This window comes from Capra hircus, chromosome 17 (genome assembly GCF_001704415.2).
Source record: "Capra hircus breed San Clemente chromosome 17, ASM170441v1, whole genome shotgun sequence".
NCBI classification, from domain to species: Eukaryota; Metazoa; Chordata; class Mammalia; order Artiodactyla; family Bovidae; genus Capra; species Capra hircus.
In genome coordinates, this window is record NC_030824.1 from 59,347,379 (window position 1) to 59,368,890 (window position 21,512).

The 21,512-nt window shown below is 39.8% G+C and overlaps 1 protein-coding gene across 1 annotated transcript in view; it reads right to left on the bottom strand.

Annotated features, from left to right (window-relative positions):
• The window catches only part of TTC29 (tetratricopeptide repeat domain 29), a 259,564-nt gene continuing 239,338 nt past the window's right edge, over window positions 1,287-21,512 (bottom strand). Inside the window, exons 12-13 of the mRNA XM_005691202.2 lie at window positions 1,981-2,050; window positions 1,287-1,440 (exon numbers count right to left, since the gene is read on the bottom strand). Of these exons, the coding sequence (XP_005691259.1) occupies window positions 1,410-1,440; window positions 1,981-2,050 (101 nt within the window). The 3' untranslated portion in view covers window positions 1,287-1,409. The remainder of the gene's footprint in view (window positions 1,441-1,980; window positions 2,051-21,512) is intronic.

Consider the following 21,512-nt stretch of genomic DNA (forward strand, 5'->3'; position numbering starts at 1 on the left):
AAAAATACTTGTTTATTGTAACCTGGGATACATTTTTTTTTAACCACTTTCAGGGATTCTTGTGAGAAAGTATGAAAAGTTGAAACGGCATGATGATATTGTACCAGTTTTTTAAAGAAGAACCTGAAAGCTCAAGTAATTGTGGTACATTCTGGAATGCTGTATTTTAGGTGCTGTCATTTTGATAAAAAAGGAATTAGAGACCATTGTAAATACTTATACCTCTCAGTGAGCGGTCCTCGCTGCATTATTTATGGAAGGGCTTTTTACAGGTAAGAACTAGCATTTGATGTGATTGTGATTTGCATCTGTCATCATAAGAGCTTGATTTTGTTTTCAGTTTCACAAATAAAAATGACTCAAATTGAAATTTAAGGAGAAACCACCACAGAAACCTTTTGATTAAATCTATCAGAAGGGAGAGCAGTGTGGCTGTTTAGCATTTGATCGTAAATTCTAGTTTCTACTGACCTTCCCGACAGGCTTATGTTTCATGCATCTAATGTCCTGAAGTGTTTTCAAAAATGTGGGGATTAAAAATATTCCCCCAAAACTTTCCAAACATCTTTTTAAAGGATCTTAAAATTAGTTTAAGAAGACACTCCAGCAAAAGGCTGCTATTACAGAAGTGGTTTTAGAAGGGAAAAATAAGCATCTGTTATTTGGATTTAGAACTTCAAAGCTAGAATTGTTCTTATAAAACAAAAAAAAGTTTTCTCATAGTCAGTCTTTTTAAACAGTGAGATGAGATGGTGTATTTGTAAAGAAAATGCTTAAGGAAACACTTTACACTATGGTAACAGAATCATTTTGGTCTTTAATAGTTTTTATTGTTAAAACAATAAAATGTACTATACACAATGTATAGTCATGTATGTGGAAAAATTTTAACCAATTATGTATAAAAAGTAAAATTATTCTCACTTTCCCAGGTAAAGGAAACTGTTGGAGCAGTAGTTATCAATATGGTAGTCTTTATTGCTTATAATCCTTTTGTGTATATTAGAAAGATTCTCTGGAATTAAAAAAAATCTTTACCCACCTTTATTCAGCACAGATTTCCTTAAGCTTAAGATGATTTTCTCATTAGACAACCAAATTTCAATTCTAAAGTAGCACTATTTCTTGTAGAATAATGGATAAGAGGAAAATTTTACAGTTTAGCTTACGGATAACTATTGGTATTCTTAAGCATTTGAGATAAATTTATTTTTCAAGAATTTAAATGTTTTAGGATAAATTGGTAGTAAATTGTAATACAAATTCCAATGAAAACATAGTCATAGTTTTGTTATAACCCTATCTTTATTATAACTCTTTCTGTATTATTTGTAACATACTCCTGTAACAGGTATTGAAGACTGAGGTGGTACATTTCTTCATCGTTTGTTGCTGAATCAAAAGCTGGTTTAAGTGTCATTTTTTTGATTACCTGAAAATCTAAAATAAATTATGAAATTTTATATTGGGCTAGAAAGTTAAAAACACACACACACACACACACACTTGCCACATTACAACTAACCTCGAACAACATAAGTTTGAACTTTGGGAGTCCACTTATATGCAGACTTTTTCAACAGTAAATACTGCAGTACTATACAATTGGTGGCTGGTTGAATCTGTAGATTCAGAGCTGAGGATATGGAGGAAACAAGTATATGAAGGGCTGACTATAGGGTATATGGATACTTTCCACTGTGTGGAGGAGGGTTAGCACCCCGACCTCCATGTTGTTCAAGGATTGACTGCATTTTGTATTCTGTAATTTTTAGACTTAGCTGAAAAGATTAAAAGTACTTAACCTTATGTAAAGTACATTTGTGATTTTTTTAAATGGTGTTTCAGTATTATCTATGACTTATCAAGTATTAGATGAAGTTACTTTTTTCTGTGTGTTTGGAGAGTTACATTGTATTAATATTTAGTATCTTGTATAATGTGGATACTTAATAGAAAGTTTAACTTGATTTATCATACCCACTGGATTCCTCTTCCGAAAACTCTGAGGTGTGATATAAACTTTCCATTGTGGATCTTCTAAACTCTCCTAAAGAAAAAAGATGTATACATTTAATGTTTTATCTCAAATACAGTTTACAGTTCTTACGAGTTTGAACCTGGAAATCCCTTTTCGGGGTATCTGGTGTCTCAGACAGTAAAGAAACTGCCTGCAATGCAGGAGACCCAGGTTTGATCTCTGGGTTACAAAGATCTCCTGGAAAAGAGAATGGCAACCCACTCCAGTATTCTTGCTTGAAGAATCCCTTGGACAGAGGAGCTTGGCGGGCTACAATCCATGGGGGTCACAAAGAACTGGACACACTGAGGGATTAACATAATACAACGACAACTCTAACCCATATCAACTGTGTATAATGTAATGTTATATAAACACAGCTTTTATGTATCACTTGTGTTACAGAGAATATTGGTCAAAGATGGCCACAATGATATCTCCCACTCTGCATGTTCCTTAGAAGTATGACCTTGCCATTTTCCCTTCAAAAGGTAGAATCCAATTTCCCTCCTGCTGAAACTGAGCTAGGCTTTGGACTCTTCTGTAATCAATAGCATGTGGAGGAAGTGACTTCATGACTTCTGAAGCTAAATCAGAAAAAACTATGCTGCTTCCATTCAGTTCTCTTAAGATGCTTGCTTTGGAGGAAGCCAGTTGCCATATATGAAATCCTACCACCCTGAGATTGCCGTCCTGCAAGGCCATGTATAGATGCTCCAGTTGACAGTCCCAGATGACCTTCTAACCATCCCACCAAAGCTCCAGTCAGTTAGCAAATCCACCCATCTGTCAGTTGAGTATCATCACTAGGTAACTTCAACTGATGTCCAGCCAAGCCATACTGGAGTTCCTAACCCACAGAATTCTTGTGATATATGAAACAGCAACCGGAATAGCCACTGTTTGGGGATCAGATGACTCGTTAAACAAAAACTGAGGACAATTAATTTAGAGACCGATATAAAGCATCCAAATAAATAAGATTTAGGAAACTTAGACATGAATTGATACACTAGTTTGTTACTTAACCTTCTTATCTGCCCTTCCACTTTTGACTTGAATGCACTGGGATGTATCTAACAAGATGCTCTTTATCCTTGCTGATGACAGGTGTCCATGTGCCCCTTCATTTCCTGCATTCTACTTTTTATAAGGTTTGGCACATTTCATATTTGGTCCCTATCTCTCACTTACCACAACTCCTGAAATATTTCCACTGTATTCTCACTCTATTTTCTGAAATTTCTTTTCCTTTCTTGCTCTGACAGAAACCTGGCTGTCCTCTGAGGATACTGCCAGCCCAGAAACCCTTTTACTTTTTCTTTCCCTTGGTCCTCTTACTATTGGACGTGGAGAAGGGCAGGTGTCCTCCTCCCTATTTTTCTCTTTCAGGGCACCTGCCTTCCCTTCTTCTCTTCCTGAAACTCATGTCGTCGGTTACATACTCAACTACTGTTGTGATCTACCTGCAGCTGTAGTATTCTCAGTCCATTGGATCATTGGCTTATTGTCACTTTCTGACTACTTTCTTAATGTAGCAATTTAGATGTTCATGCAGAAGACTCTTTCGCCCTGGATCTCAATTCTTTGAGCTCTGTTCTTTTAGGCTGTATCTTTACCTTACTGCAGCCACCAGTTCCCATGCTCATTCTCAGAGTTCGTCACTACCAGTAACTGCAGGCCCCTCAGTTACCTGCATTCAACTAGCTGACTACCAGCTTTCATCCTTTCTAGATCACTCCCTCTATTACCCCACCACCAGCAGTTCTTCAACCCTACTGGGATTTCCAGTTCTATCATCTTTCCATTGTTCCTCTCTGTTTTGATCTCCTTTTTCCCTTCTTTGAACCGTTTAAATTCCATGGTCATTCACCCTCTTGCATAAGTGCTGACTTCCTTACCCTTTTCTCACTTTGTTGTACTCACTTGACAAAACTATAACCCTAGGTAAATCCAACATGCTGCCTATTCCTGTCCGGAAGCATAAGGCTCAGCTGGAAAAACATACAAGTGGGTGTCACTTTAAATTAATGGTCACAGACATTAGGGGGAACCCTTCACGGCTTCCCAGGTGGCATAGTGGTAAAGAATCTGCCTGCCAATACAGGAGACGTGTGATATGCAGGCTCAATCGCTGGATTGGGGAGATCCCCGGGAGTAGAAAATGGCAACTCAGTCCAGTATGCTTGCTCGGAGAATTCCATGGACAAAGGAGCCTGGTAGGCTACAGGTCCCAAAGAGCTGGACAAGACTGAGCCTGCATGCATGTCATGTCATTAATATGTTCAGGCCATCCTATTAAACATTCCTAAGTCCATTCATTCTTCCACTTTCCTAGATGACTTATCTACTCTTTTTTTTCCATTTTCCAAAACCTACAACTCTCCATATGCATCATAATTCTCATCTGATGATTTATTTTCCATTTTCATAGAGGAAATAAAACATAGTAGGAAAAAGCTTCTACAAGCTCTGTGTCAAGAGTTGTTCTCTTAATTCTGTCCTGTATGTTTCATGCCCCCATGCTCCTATCTAAGGCCAACCCCACTACTTCTTTACTAGATCTCATTCTCTCTTGAATACACAAGACATGGCTCCAGTAATTCCTTCTGTCTTTCATGTATCGGTTTTTTTGTACTCTACTAAATCTTCCCCATCAGCATGTACAGATTTGGTTGAAGACACATGAATAAGTTCTCATCAATGAGTGTGGACAGAATGAAACACACTGCTTCTGGGTCTGAGCATTAGGCAATGGGCATTCATTTCTCCTTAAACTTTCCATTTCCTCAATCTTGAACATGGAAAATTATGATTTGGTTCCGACCATGCGGATGATGACGACATCCAAGTCAGTGGTTCTCAACTGGATGATTTTTCTCCACAGGGAAGATTGGGAAACATCTGCAGATATTTTTCTTGTTAAAACTGGTAGGTGGAAGTGCAATTGGCATCTAGTGGGTAGAGACCAAGGATGCTGCTAAATATCTTACAATGCTCATGACAGACATACCATTCTCCCCAACAAAAAAAATTATTCACCTCAAAATTTTAATAGTGCAATATTGAGAGACCCTGCCCCGGAGGATGGTGGAGCAATAAGACAGAAGGTCAGGACCTTCTGAATGCCTGTGGGACTACCTTGTAAATGTAGACAGCTCACTTCAGGATTAGGGAAGAAACAAACTTCCCTATACTTAAGCTATTGTACCTTTGGGACTCTTTGTAATAGAAGCTTAGCCTTTACTTTAACTAATATATTTCATCACTCTTTGAAGTAAAGAACTACCTTGGGCTTCTCAGTTGAATATTTTCAATGCATCACAATATAGAGAACCATCCAGACATCCTAATGCCTGTTTTATACTATCTAATGTCTTCAATCCAGCATTCCCTTTGGTTTGGCAGGGTGTAACAATATTTCTTGCACCCCACTCCAGTACTCTTGCCTGAAAAGTCCCATGGACAGAGGAGCCTGGTAGGCTGCAGTCCACATGGAGTGGCAAGGAGTCGGACACGACTGAGCAACTTCACTTTCACTTTTCACTTTCATGCATTGGAGAAGGCAATGGCAACCCACTCCAGTGTTCTTGCCTGGAGAATCCCAGGGACAGGGGAGCCTGGTGGGCTGCCGTCTCTGGGGTTGCACAGAGTCGGACACGACTGAAGTGACAGCAGCAGCAGTAGCAGCAACAATATTTCTTAAACTGGAGAAATTGTTCCTGGACTTTCCAACTTTGAAATTATACCTGGCTGGTCTCAAATAATTGTTTAACATTCATTTCCCAGGTGTTGAGCCAAGGTGATTTTTATTGTGAAATATTTCCAAGTAGATTCTCTGAGAAGAATAACTGTATGCACAACTTTTCTTTTACTCAATTTGGGTCACAGTTTCTGGTTTAAATAAAAGACATTCACACTCCCTGTGTTGTTCTTCAGTCATTCAGTCATGTCCGACTCTTTCTGACCCTAGGGACTGCACCACACCAGGCTTCCCCGTCCTTCACCATCTCTTGGAGCTTGCTCAAACTCATGTCCATTGAGTTGGTGATGCCATCCAACCATCTTGTCCCGTCATCCCCTTTTCCTCCTGCCTTCAGTCTTTTGCAGTTCCAGGGTCTTTGCTAATAAGTCAGCTCTTCGCATCAGGTGGCCAAAGTATTGGAGCTTCAGCTTAAGCATCAGTCCTTCCAATAAATATTCAGGATTGATTTCCTTGAGGATTGACTGGCTTGATCTCCTTGTAGTCCAATGGACTCTCAAGAGTCTTCTCCAACACATCAGCTCAAAAGCATCAACTCTTTAGTGCTCAGCCTTTTTTATGATCCAACAGTCACATCCACACATGACTACTGGAAAAACCATAGCTTTGACTATCCAGACCTTTGCTGGCAAAGTAATGTCTCTGCTTTTGGTTGGTTACACTGCGTAGGTTGGTCATAACTTTTCTTCTAAGGAGCAAGCATCTTTTAATTTTATGGTTGCAGTCACCATCTGCAGAGATTTTGGAGCCCAAGAAAATAAGTCTGTCACTCTTTCCATGGTTTCCCCATCTGTTTGCCATAAAGTGATGGGACCAGATGCCATGATCATCATTTTTTGAATGCTGAGTTTTAAGCCAACTTTTTCACTCTCCTCTTTCACTTTCATCAAGAGGCTCTTTAGTTCCTCTTCACTTTTTGCCATTAGGATATGCCATTTGTCATCTGCATATCTGAGGTTATTGATATTTCTCCTGGCAATCTTGATTCCAGCTTGCACTTCATCCAGCCCAGCATTTTGCATGATGTGCTCTGCATATAAGTTAAACAATTAGGGTGACAATGTACAGCCATGATGTACTCCTTTCCCAATTTGAAACCTGTCTGTTGTTCCATGACCAATTCTAACTGTTGCCTCTTGACCTGCATACAGGTTTCTCAGGAGGCAGGTCAAGTGGTCTGGTATTCCCATCACTTTTAGAATTTTCTACAGTTTGCTGTGATCCACACAGTCAAAGGCTTTAGCATAGTCCATTAAGCAGAAGTAGATGTTTTTCTGGAATTCTTTTTTTTTTTTCCAAGGCCCAACAGATGTTGGCAATTTGATCTCTGGTTCCTCTGCCTTTTCTAAATCCAGCTTGAACATCTGGAAGTTCACGGTTCACATGCTGTTGAAGCCTAGCTTGAAAAATTTTGAGCATTACTTTGCTAATGTGTGAGATGAGTGCAATTGTGTGGTAGTTTGAACATTCTTTGGCATTGCCTTTCTTTGGGATTGGAATGAAAACTGATCTTTTCCAGTCCTGTGGCCACTGCTGAGTTTTCCAAATTTGCTGGCATATTGAGTGCAGCACTTTCACAGCATTATCTTTCAGGCTTTGAAATAGCTCAGCTGGAATTTCATCACCTCTACTAGCTTTGTTCGTAGTGATGCTTCCTAAGGCCCATTTGACTTTGTACTCCAGGATGTTTGGCTCTAGGTGAGTGATCACATCATCGTGATTATCTGGGTCATTAAGGTCTTCTTTGTATCATTCTTCTGTGTATTCTTGCCACCTCTTCTTAATATCCTCTGCTTCTATTAGGTGCATACCATTTCTGTCCTTTATTGTTCCCATCTTTGCATGGAATGTTCCCTTGGTATCTCTAATTTTCTTGAAGAGACCTCTAGTCTTTCCCATTCTGTTGTTTTCCTCTATCTCTTTGCATTGTTCACTTAGGAAGGATTTTTTTTTTTTTTAATCTCTGCTTGCTATTCTTTGGAACTCTGCATTCAGATGGACATATTTTTCCTTTTCTCCTTTGCCTTTTCTTATTTTCTTTTCTCAGCTATTTTTAAGGCCTCCTCAGACAACCATTTTGCCTTTTTGCATTTATTTTTCTTGGGATGGTTTTGATCATGGCTTCTTGTATAATGAACCTCCATCCATAGTTCTTCAGGCACTCTATCAGATCTAATCTCTTGAATCTATTTGTCATTTCCACTGGATAATCACAAGGGATTTAATTTAGGTCAAACCTGAATAGTCTAATGGTTTCCCCCACTTTCTTCAATTTAAGGAGTTCATGATCTGAACCACAGTCAGCTCCTGGTCTTGTTTTTGTTGACTGTATAGAGCTTTCCCATCTTTGGCTGCAAAGAATATAATCAATCTGATTTCAGTGTTGACAATCTGGTGATATCCACGTGTAGAGTCGTTTCTTGTATTGTAGGAAGAGGGTGTTTGCTATGATCAGTGTGTTCTACTGGCAAAATTCAGTTAACTTTTGCCCTGTTTCATTCTGTACTTCAAGACCAAACCTGTCTGTTACTTCAGGTATCTCTTGACTTCCTACTTTTGCATTCCAGTCCCCTATGTTGAAAGGGACATCTTTTTTTCCACTGTCATAGGAAACCTTAACAAAGGTTAACTTACATAAAGGAAGATATGAAGTTATCATCCAGGTGTTTGGAGGTTTCTGTTCACTTGCAATAAGGTGAGAATCATGGGACGGTTGACTCTTGGTTCCATCTTGTAAAAGCACTCAATTTAATTCCTAACCTAGTTTTCCTGCTGTAGGTCTGACTTAAGGTATGATCTGAGGTGTTTGACCTATAGGTCTTCAAGAAAGCTGGAAGATTAGGACCCATATCACTCCAACAAGGGAGACCAGAAACAATGCAAACTTGAGAGTGTGGCATTTGCTTACACACAAGAAACAAGTATCTCCTTGTTAATAACAGTGAAAGTGAAAGTGTTAGTTGTGTCCAACTCTTTGAGACCCCATGGACTGTAGCCTGCCAGGCTCCTCTGTCCCTGGAATTCTCCAGGTGAGAATACTGGAGTGGGTTGCCATACCCTTCTCCATCGGATCTACCCCACCCAGGAATCAAACCTGGGTCTCCTGAATCGTATGCAGATTCTTTACCATCTGAGCCAAAGACTCTCAAAGCATAGATTCCCATAAGTGGGCAAGAAAAGGATCTGATTTCACCAGCTTTTAGCTTAACCTCGTACCAAAGAGCTATAGAATAAGTCAATGATACTGAATTGCAATAAACCTACAATCCCATTCCTTTACACAAAGACAATGGCATATAATTTTCATATAATACAGTATGATACACAAATGAGATTTTTAAAATGCTATCTGTAAGTGAATATAAATTGAAAGGGAAAAGATGTTACCTGGTAGTTCTGTGGCTGAAAGGTGAATGAAATTTTATCATTTTGTCATGCAAAACATCTTAATGGTCTTACCAGAAAAGGGTAAATAATAACTCATATGTAAAGGTTGTGTCAGAGTTTATAGACTAGACCCCTGGTAATGGATTCAACCTTTCCACAACAAATCAAAAGTATTGTTGTATGCTCACATGAATATACAGCAGTCATTATCTTAAATTTAAAACACTATAAGCAGCAAACACATCGAGCAGGATATGAAGGCTGTATTGTATCAGTGTGGTCTGCAGAGAATTTCTTCATAAGGTTTTTGCCTTGTTGAAATATGTGTTGCAGTTCAAAGCTAAAGGGATTACTTCTGAATAGTCATCATAGAGGTTGATTACGTTCGTATATTATATTTAGCTGGACCCTGCAGGCTATTATTCCATTAGGTCTGCTGGTCCTGCTATTGTCAAAAAGTTGATCACCTCCTGTTAAAAGACTGTGCTTTCTGTTGACCTTATCAAAATGTCTCAAAGGGTTTTGTCAAAAATAAAATTCAGATTGTGTTTTATGAAAATGATTAAGAATAAATACCATGTATGAAAACTGCTCGTGTCTTCTGGGTGATTGTAGCATTATGACATTGTTAATGAGGAGCTTATATTTTACTTTTGCATTGCAGCACAATTTACTTAAAGACATAGATTCAATTTTAGTAGAAATTGCTCTTTTTCATGCTGAGAGTAGAGAGTCTCAGAAACTGATTTCCAAAAAATGAGAAGTCACTACCCCTGCCCCATGTATTCAGAGCATATAGAATTAACACCATGGAAGTAAGCCCAGTATATCAGCATTGATACAGTAGTACATCTACAATGGCCTATTACAATGTGGTTTTCAAAGGTAACTCTACTGAGAACAGAGTCTATACACTGAAATTTGTCATTCACACTTGATAATCAGAAAATCACTTTAAATAAATAAATTAAAATTTAGCTGCTTATCCTCTAGACAGCATTATGTCATTTCATGCAGTTAATCACAACAGTAGAAAAATTTTAAAGAAGCGAGTTGAAAATATATATATATATATATATATATATATATACTTATAATCCTGAGTCCAATTGCCAATATAAGGCACATTTTAATAAACTTGACTTTTAACCTATGTCATTAGGAATGAGCTACAGATTAAGTAACAAAATGAAATTAGATCTTGGACAAAGATATTGACAGGGATGGTTTTATTATTTAAAATAACCTATATAAAATTTTCACTAGAATCACATTACAAAAGCTTTCCTTTGGGAACCAAGATGATTTTGAAGCTATCTCAACTGAATGGCTCATCTCTGAATTATTATTCCCAGGAGTGGTGATGGGTTGGCACAGACATGTCCTTTTGGGCATGGTCCTCCTTGTAACTGATGGTGTGTAAAATGGCTGGTCAGAGATACAGCCTGTGAGTCTGGAGTGCAGCCAGACACACATTATGGCCTAATTAGCACTGTTCTCTCATCGACTGAACTCTTCAGCAAGGGGAAGCTTCCTCATATTCCTTGTACTCACTCGCCTTTAGCCACCTCACTCGATACTCACAATGGAGGACGAGTGGGTATCGGTCAGGAGGAAGCAGATGGCACATTCAACTGGGATTCTGAAGAGACATTAATGCAGGGGCCGTTAAGAGACAAGGGCATTAAATGCTGAAGAGAGTGTGGAGAAAAGGGAACCCTCTTATACAGGTGGTGGGAATGCAAACTGATGCAACCACTCTGGAGAACAGCATGCTGCTGCTGCTGCTGCTAAGTTGCGTCAGTCGTGTCTGACTCTGTGTAACCCCATAGATGGCAGCCCACCAGGCTCCTCTGTCCCCGGGATTCTCCAGGCAAGAATACTGGAGTGGGTTGTCATTTCCTTCTCTGGGAGAACAGTATGGAGATTCCTTAAAAAAACCAGAAATAAAACTACCATACAACCCACAAATTCCACTACTGGGCATATACTCTGAAGAGACCAGAACTGAAAAATACACAGGTACCCCAGTGTTCACTGAAGCACTGTTTACAACAGATAGGACGTGGAAGCAACCTAGATGTCCATCGGCAGATGAATGGATAAGGAAGTTGTGGTATATATACACAGGGGAATATGACTCAGCTGTAAAAAGAAACGTATTTGAGTCAATTCTAATGAGGTGGATGAACTCAGAACCTATTATACAGAGTTCTGAAGTAAGTCAGAACAAGAAAGACAAATATCACATATTAACACATATATATGGAGAAAGATGGTACCAATGATCCTGTGTGCAGGGCAGCAAAGGAGACACAACAGACTTTTGGTCTCAGTGGAAGGAGAGGGTGGGATGCTTTGAGAGAATAGCATTGAAACATACACATACCACATGTAAAATATCCAGGGGAAGTTGGTTATACCACACAGGGCACCCAAAGCCAGCGCTCTGTGACAACTTGGAGGGCTGGGGGTGGAAGGAGGCGGGAGGGGGGTTCAGGAGGGAGGGGACATATGTATGCCTATGGCCGATTCATGTTGATATATGGCAAAAACAATCACAATACTGTAATTATCCTCCAATTAAAATGAATTAGAAGAGAGAGAGAGATAAGAGCAGAACTTGAACGACAAAGGATGCTGAGGCACTCGGGGACAGGCAGCGGAAGGATGCTGCGCCACTGCCTTCCCCAGGCCAAGAGTAAAGAGGAAGAGGAGGGAGTTATTGGACTCGGGAGTGAGGGATGAAAGTTTAGAACAGGGCTCACCCAACCGAGCCTAGAAGCGGCTGTGGTGTCACAGATGTCAGGACTGAGCTGAAGTCAGGGGTAAGTGCAAAACTCGACCTTTTTACCACATAACCTCTATTCCCTGGCTGATGACTCCTTTGGATAAATCCAAACTAGGAAGACAGAAGGCAATGAAATTGTGAGATGCAGTCTGAAGTCAGTCTCCTGGGATACACAGCAAAGTGTGAGAATGGATTTTGTGTGTGAGAGAGAAAGAAATTGCATATAATAATCACAAAGTGCAAATGTCACCAGTTTGGCCATGTGAAGCATGGTTTAAGTGTCAACATCCTTGATGGCAGCATACGACTTGATGCTTCTTTTTTTTCTTGATTTTCTTTCCCTTTTCTCTTTTTTCACGCCACCCCCGTTTTCGGTAATACTGGTTTGTCATTCATGGAACTTCTCATTTTATAGTCTATAACAATTCTGTGAATAAAAGCCTGAGACTACAGAGTTAATCCCACTTTACCACACAAACAAACCAAAAACAACAGTGAAAACCAACCAAACAATCCCCACCCTTGACCAAAACAAAACAAAACCATCAACATTTTCTTGGTAATACTTTCCTACTTTTTGTTAACAAAGAAGGTAATCCGTTCCATTGGTGTTTTGAGGCAGAAATCATGATGTGGTTATTCTATGTCTGATGAGTGTAACGTCAAGGTATAACAAATTTTAAACCAGGACACATCTTTTAAGTTTGGGTAGATTCGGTAGATGCTCTTAAACTGACCTGTAGTCTTTTATATTGCAGGTTCTCAGTTCAGCTCAGTTCAGTCCCTCAGTCGTGTCCGACTGTTTACAACATCATGGACTGCAGCACGTCAGGCCTCCCTGTTCATCACCAACTCCCAGAGTTCACTCAAACTCATGCCCATTGAGTCAGTGATGCCATCCAGCCATCTCATCCTCTGTCATCCCCTTCTCCTCCTGCCTTCAATCTTTCCCAGCATCAGGGTCTTTTCAAATAAGTCAGTTCTTTGCATCAGGTGGCCAAAGTACTGGAGTTTCAGCTTCAACATCAGTCCTTCCAATAAATATACAGGACTGATTTCCTTTAGGATGGACTGGTTGGATCTCCTTGCAGTCCACGGGACTCTCAAGAATCTTCTCCAACACCACAGTTCAAAAGCATAAAGTCTTCGGTGCTCAGCTTTCTTTATAGTCCAACTCTCACAACCATACATGACTACTGGAAAAACCATAGCCTTGACTAAATGGACCTTTGTTGGCAAAGTAATGTCTCTGCTTTTAATGGCAACCCACTCCAGTATCCTTGCCCAGAAAATCTCATGGACAGAGGAGCCTGGTGGGCTGCAGTCCATGGGGTCGCAAAGAGTTGGGCACAAATAAGCGACTAACACTAACACTAGATTGGTCATAACTTTTCTTCCAAGGAGCAAGAGTCTTTTAATTTCATGGCTGGAGTCACCATTGTGGTGATTTTGGAGACCCCCCAAAATAAAGTCTGTCACTGTTTCTCCATCTATTTGTCATGAAGTGATGGGACTGGATGCCATGATCTTAGTTTTCTGAATGTTGAGCTTTAAGCCAACTTCTTCACTCTCCTCTTTCACTTTCATCAAGAGGCTCCTTAGTTCTTCTTCAATTTCTGCCATAACGGTGGTGTCATCTGCATATCTGAGGTTATTGATATTTCTCCCGGCAATCTTGATTCCAGCTTGGGCTTCTTCCAGCCCAGCATTTCTCATGATGTACTCTGCATAGAAGTTAAATAAGCAGAGTGACAATATACAGCCTTGACATATTCCTTTTCCTATTTGGAACCAGTCTGTTGTTCCATGTCCAGTTCTAACTCTTGCTTCCTGACCTGCATACATGTTTCTCAAGAGGCAGGTCAGGTGGTCTGGTATTCCTATCTCTCTCAGGATTTTCCACAGTTTATTGTGATCCACACAGTCAAAGGCTTTGGCATAGTCAATAAAGCAGAAATAGATGTTTATCTGGAACTCTCTTCCTTTTTGATGATCCAGCAGATGTTGGCAATTTGATCTCTGGTTCCTCTGCCTTTTCTAAAACCAGCTTGAACATCTGGAAGTTCACGGTTCTTGTACTGCTGAAGCCTGGCTTGGAGAATTTTGAGCATTACTTTACTAGCTCGTGAGATGAGTGCAATTGTGTGGTAGTTTGAACATTCTTTAGCATTGCCTTTCTTTGGGACTGGAATGAAATCTGACCTTTTCCAGTCCTGTGGCCACTGCTGAGTTTTCCAAATTTGCTGGCATATTGAGTGCAGCACTTTCACAGCATCATCTTCCAGGATTTGAAATAGCTCAACTAGAATTCCATCACCTCCACTAGCTTTGTTTGTAATGATGCTTCCTAAGGCCCACTTGACTTTGCATTCCAGGATGTCTGGCTCTAGGTGAGTGATTATCTGGGTTGTGAAGATATTTTTTGTATAGTGCTTCTGTGTATTCTTGCCACCTATTCTTAATATCTTCTGTTTCTGTTAGGTCCATACCATTTCTGTCCTTTCTCGAGCTCATCTTTGCATGAAATGTTCCCTTGATATCTCTCATTTTCTTGAAAAGATCTCTAGTCTTTCCCATTCTATTGTGTTCCTCTATTTCTTTGCACTGATCACTGAGGAAGGCTATCTCTCCTTGCTATTCTTTGGAACTCTGCATTCAAATGGGTATATCTTTCCTTTTCACTTCTTTTCTTTTCTCAGCTATTTGTAAGGCCTCCTCAGACAGCCATTTTCTTTTTCCATTTCTTTTTCTTGGGGATGGTCTTGATCCCTGTCTCCTGTACAATGTCACAAACCTCCATCCATAGTTCATCAGGCACTCTGTCTATCAGATCTAATCCCTTGAATCTATTTCTCACTTCCACTGTATAATCGTCAGGGATTTGATTTAGGTCATACCATTACAAGTTCTGGTACATAGCAATTCCACTTTCAAAGGCTTCCATTAATATTTGAAGTCCATTAAAATTTATACAAGGATCAGAAGTATATTCAAACTCAAAATTATAGCTTTTTTTCCCCCTTAAGCATCATTATCTTAAATACAGAATGGAGCCAGACCGGATGAAGAATTAAATTGATTACATTGACACAGTATTATCCTGCATTTCTTTTTCAAGATATCTAAACTTTTAATGAGAGTATCTGATTCACATCTATCAATCTGCCCTGACACTTTCTTAAGATAAATAAATACAGTGGTGATGTCTTCATACCATTTTAAAAATTTCTCCAGTGAATGCCACATTACAGATTCTGCATTATTTTCTAGTCAAGACGGAATAAACCAAAATCAGATTAATGTTTTCTATGAAACCACCCCCTTTCTCCCTCCCAAACCCTGTAAATCTCCCACTCTAAGTCTAGTAAATCAGAATCTGCAATTTAAAAGGATACCAAGGTCATCTGCTTGCTCACTAAAGTTTGACATTTGCTGTTTTGTATAAATTTCTTCTTTCTTATATCTACTATTTAACATTGGAGCAAAACAGCCCATTTGGTAAGAGGAGGAAGGAGACCAGGTTGCCTTTTGTTCAGCTGCAACATTCAGATCATGAGTAAAAATGAAATTCGTTTCCATGGATTGAGAGTGTATTTTGTATGAGAAGATATGATAGAACCTTTCATATTTTATAAATTAAAAAAATCATATCCTAATTATTGTCAGATACTGCATTTTATGGAACAGTAGATGATGAACAATGCGTGTGTTAGTTTCTGTCGTGCAGCGAGGTAATTCAGTTGTACACACATAATACATAGATATATATTCTTTTTCGTATTCTATTTGATGCATGTTAAATTGCTTCAGTTGTGTCTGACTCTTTGTGACCCCATGGACTGTAGCCCGCCAGGCTCCTCTGTCCATGGGGTTCTCAAAGCAAGAATACTGGAGTGGGTTGCTATGCCTCCCTCCATGGGATCTTCCCGACCCAGGAATAGAACCCGCATCTCCTGCACTGGCAGGCACATTCTTTACCACTAGCACCAACTGGGAAGGCCATATTCACCCTCACTCCAGTGAATTCAAAAGGAGGAAGGTGAGTAACAGGAGAGCCTCTTAGGTAGCTGTATTGTGTTAGGCTCAGAGAGGAAGATTTATTTGACCTTGAGAAGAATTGCTGTGGAAAGGCTGTCAAGTTCCTAATTATTGTTTGCCTATTTTCTCGTCTTCTAGAGATGGTTTCTAAAGTAGTGGTTTAAAAAATTTGCAACATGCCCCAGGGATCTCCCTGAAGACCACTAACAGGACAATGGCTTGGGCAATGAGGAACTTAAGCCAGGGTTTCCATCGGGTGTGTTGCTGCCTTTATTTCATTATACTTTGACTCAACCCCTAATGGATTCAGCTTCATAAAGTCAGAAAAAGAGAGAAAGAAAAGCAATTTATTCATGTTTTCACTGGAACTCGCTGCAGACATGAAATTTCTCTAAAAATGCAAATCATTTGGTGCAACACAAGAGAAACTTGGCAACTAAAGCTCTTAGAGGAAAGCCCTTTCCCAGAGCTAATGTTCTTCCGCCCAGTGATTGAATAAATCGATCCATTTATTACAACATCTTCACTTAAGTTTTTTTTTTTTCTTTAATCCCTAGATAAATGTGTCTAAGAGTACTAGAGGACTTTTCTTTATCACTAAGAAAATTGATTACACGTGTTAATTTGGCTTTTAATCCTAGATATAGCAAAACAAATACCATAAACAAGTGTACAAGAAATCAATATAGATCTGTTCAATATCAGATTGATCAGAAAAGGATTTAGTAAGATTGTAAGAAGTAAAATGCCAATGTACAAACAAAGCCCTTACTTATGTAATATGGCTTTAGACAAGCTCTGGATGAGAGAAACTATTTCTGAAAACAGAAATGGTGTGCTTTTGTTGCATTAGAGAGAAATCCCCAGAAGGCCTACCTATCCAAGGTATTTAATGTGAATATTTGTTTCTAAATGATTTCTTGTCTTTTGTCCAGCCAATCTTGTTAATTCACGGAGCACCCTATCGCAGGGTCTTCATGTACACTTAACAAGTGTAAGGTTGGTCATAAAAAATAGATAAAACAACATTCTTAAAAGCTCAGATATCACAAGGAAAGGTTGTCAGCCATTCTTTTCAGAGAAGGTGAGGACAATGAGAAATAAAAAGTGTACACAAAGGCTTCTGAAATGCTGCTTAGACCACCTCTGGGTCTAAAACCACAGGTGTTTTGTAGAACCCAAATAGCAATCCAATTGCTCAGTGAACACTTTTGATGAAGCATATTTTAAATTCCCCTTGTATAAAAATGAGTGAGAAGAAGATTAATGCTACTTTACTGTTCAAGTGACACAAATTTTGAACGGGGCTTTTCCAATAGTGGGTAGAGCTTATGCTGAACACACACTGTGTCTGTCCACTGGTAACCCCTTTTCAGTTGTCATTCATTCAACAGATATTCACTGAGGACTACCTGAGTGAAAAATATACATTTGAGAGTGACAGATGCTGGGGTACAGCTGGTAGCAGCATTCAGGTGAGATGGATTCAGGAGTCCATGGTTGGGGAGAGGGTTGCAGTGGAGGACTCAGCATGATTTTCTGTACTAGTGCCTGGTCTTCAGAGAAGAAGTGAGAGTCTTATGTACAATTTGTTAAAGCAATTAATAGCGCTGTATGAAAGGAGAGAAGGTTAGCACTCCCCTGGACAAGGATGGAAGAGGTCCTCAGGCCTGCCAACACGCATATGACTGCCAACACAGGAGACGTGGGTTCAATCCCTGGGTCAGGAAGATGCCCCAGAGGAGGAAATGGCAACCCACTCCAGTATTCTTCCCTGGAGAATATCATGGACAGAGGAGACTGGCAGGCTACAGTCCAAGGGGTTGCAAAGAGTTGGTCAAGACTGAATGACTAAGCAACAAACAACTATGAGGGAGCAGAGGGTCTGGGAAAAAAAAATTAACACATTAAAAGAATGCATATAAATGCATTTAAGTGCTTGTATCAGGGAACATAAGCCTGTTGGGTTTCCCATGGTCAGACTCAGAGTCTTTGATAGGTTGATTGGCGGGTCAAAAACTTGAGGAGCAAAGAATCTCGTGTTAGAGTTTGTATCCTTAATGTGTGTACATTACACACCTGAACGTGTATTTTGACTTGAAGATGTCATTTTTGAAAAAATTTTTGTGGTTTGAATATAAGTATGTAATCACAATTTTTTGTAATCTTCAGATTATAGGCTTTTCTCTTCTGAAATATAATATATTCGTCCCTGTACCTTGCATGGTATCTTCAGTTCAGTTCAGTTCAGTTCAGTTCAGTTCAGTTCAGTTCAGTCACTCAGTCGTGTCCGACTCTTTGCGATCCCATGAATCGCAGCACACCAGGCCTTCCTGTCCATCACCAACTCTCGGAGTTCACCCAAACTCACATCCATTGAGTCGGTGATGCCATACAGCCATCTCATCCCCTGTCGTCCCCTTCTCCTCCTGCCCCCAATCCCTCCCAGCATCAGTCTTTTCCAATGAGTCAACTCTTCCCATGAGGTGGCCAAAATATTGGAGTTTCAGCTTTAGCATCATTCCTTCCAAAGAACACCCAGGACTGATCTCCTTTAGAATGGACTGGCTGGATCTCCTTGCAGTCCAACAGACTCTCCAACACCACAGTTTAAAAGCATCAATTCTTCAGCGCTCAGCTTTCTTCACAGTCCAACTTTCACATCCACACATGACCACTGGAAAAACCATAGCCTTGACTAGACGGACCTTAGTTGGCAAAGTAATGTCTCTGCTTTTGAATATGTTGTCTAGGTTGGTCATAACTTTTCTTCTAAGGAGTAAGTGTCTTTTAATTTCATGGCTGCAATCACCATCTGCAGTGATTTTGAAGCCCAGAAAAATAAAGTCTGACACTGTTTCCCCATCTATTTCCCATGAAGTGATGGGACCAGATACCATGATCTTAGTTTCCTGAATGTTGAGCTTTAAGCCAACTTTTTCACTCTCTACTTTCACTTTCATCAAGAAGCTTTTGAGTTCCTCTTCACTTTCTGCCATAAGGATGGTGTCATCTGCATATCTGAGGTTATTGATATTTCTCCCAGCAATCTTGATTTCAGCTGTGCTTTCTTCCAGCCCAGCGTTTCTCATGATGTACTCTGCATAGAAGTTAAATAAGCAGGGTGACAATATACAGCCTTGATGTACTCTTTCCTATTTGGAACCAGTCTGTTGTTCCATGTCCAGTTCTAACTCTTGCTTCCTGATCTGCATATAGGTTTCTCAAGAGGCAGGTCAGGTGGCCTGGTATTCCCATCTCTCTCAGAATTTTCCACAGTTTATTGTGATCCACACAGTCAAAGGCTTTGGCATAGTCAATAAAGCAGAAATGTTTTTCTGGAACTCTCTTGCTTTTTCTATGATCCAGTGGATGTTGGCAATTTGATCTCTGGTTCCTCTGCCTTTTCTAAAACCAACTTGAACATCAGGAAGTTCACGGTTCATGTGTTGCTGAAGCCTGGCTTGGAGAATTTTGAGCATTGCTTTACTAGCTCGTGAGATGAGTGCAATTGTGTGGTAGTGTGAGCATTCTTTGGCATTGCCTTTCTTTGGGATTGGAATGAAAACTGACCTTTTCCAGTCCTGTGGCCACTGCTGAGTTTTCCAAATTTGCTGGCATATTGAGTGCAGCACTTTCACAGCATCATCTTTCAGGATTTGAAATAGCTCCACTGGAATTCCATCACCTCTACTAGCTTTGTTCATAGTGATGCTTTCTAAGGCCCACTTGACTTCACATTCCAGGATGTCTGGCTCTAGATGAGTGATCACACCATTGTAATTACCTTGGTTGTGAAGATCTTTTCTTGCCACCTCTTCTTAATATCTTCTGCTTCTGTTAGGTCCATACCACTTCTGTCCTTTCCTGAGCCCATCTTTGCATGAAATGTTCCCTTGATATCTCTCATTTTCTTGAAGAGATCTCTAGTCTTTCCCATTCTGTTGTTTCCCTCTATTTCTTTGCACTGATTGCTGAGGAAGGCTTTCTTATCTCTCCTTGCTATTCTTTGGAACTCTGCATTCAGATGCTTATATCTTTCCTTTTCTCCTTTGCTTTTCACTTCTCTTCTTTTCACAGCTATTTGTAAGGCCTCCCCAGACAGCCATTTTGCTTTTTTGCATTTCTTTTCCATGGGGATGGTCTTGATCCCTGTCTCCTGTACAATGTCACGAACCTCTGTCTATAGTTCATCAGGCACTCTGTCTATCAGATAGTCCCTTAAATCTATTTCTCACTTCCACTGTATAATCATAAGGGATTTGAGTTAGGTCATACCTGAATGATCTAGTGGTTTTCCCTACTTTCTTCAATTTAAGTCTGATTTTGGCAATAAGGAGTTCATGATCTGAGCCACAGTGAGCTTCCAGTCTTGTTTTTGCTGACTGTATAGAGCTTCTCCATCTTTGGCTGCAAAGAATATAATCAATCTGATTTCAGTGTTGACCATCTGGTGATGTCCATGTGTAGAGTCTTGTCTTGTGTTGTTGGAAGAGGGTGTTTGCTATGACCAGTGCGTTCTCTTGGCAAAAGTCTATTAGCCTTTGCCCTCCTTCATTCCGTAATCCAAGGCCAAATTTGCCTGTTACCCCAGGTATTCCTTGACTTCCTACTTTTGCATTCCAGTCCCCTATAATGAAAAGGACATCTTTTTTAGGTGTTAGTTCTAAAAGGTCTTGTAGGTCTTCATAGAACCATTCAGCTTCAGCTTCTTCAGTGTTACTGGTTGGGGCATAGCCTTGGATTACCGTGATATTGAATGGCTTGCCTTGGAGATGAACAGAGATCATTCTGTCGTTTTTGAGACTGCATCCAAGTACTGCATTTCGGACTCTTTTGTTGACCATGATGGCTACTCCATTTCTTCTAAGGAATTCCTGCCCACAGTAGTAGATATAATGGTCATCTGAGTTAAATTCACCCATTCCAGTCCATTTTAGTTCACTGATCCTTAGAGTGTCGACGTTCACTCTTGTCATCTCCTGTTTGACCACTTCCAATTTGCCTTGATTCATGGACCTAACATTCCAGGTTCCTATGTAATATTGCTCTTTACAGCATTGGTTCTTGCTTCTATCACCAGTCACATCCACAACTGGGTATTGTTTTTGCTTTGGCTCCATCCCTTCATTCTTTCTGGAGTTATTTCTCCACTGATCTTCAGTAGCATATTGTGCACCTACTGACCTGGGGATTTCCTCTTTCAGTATCCTATCATTTTGCCTTTTCATACTGTTCATGGGGTTCTCAAGGCAAGAATACTGAAGTGGTTTGCCATTCCCTTCTCCAGTGGACCACATTCTGAGTATATACTTAATGTTTCCTGAATGAACACAGCTTGTAGCTTATGATTTGGTTTTAAATATGTGACAAGTGATAACTGGAAGTTTGGGATTGACATATACACACTACTATATATATAATAAATAATTTATGAGGACCTACTGTATAGCATGGGTAACTCTACTCAATACTCTGTAATAACCTATATGGGAAAGAATCTAAAAAAGAGT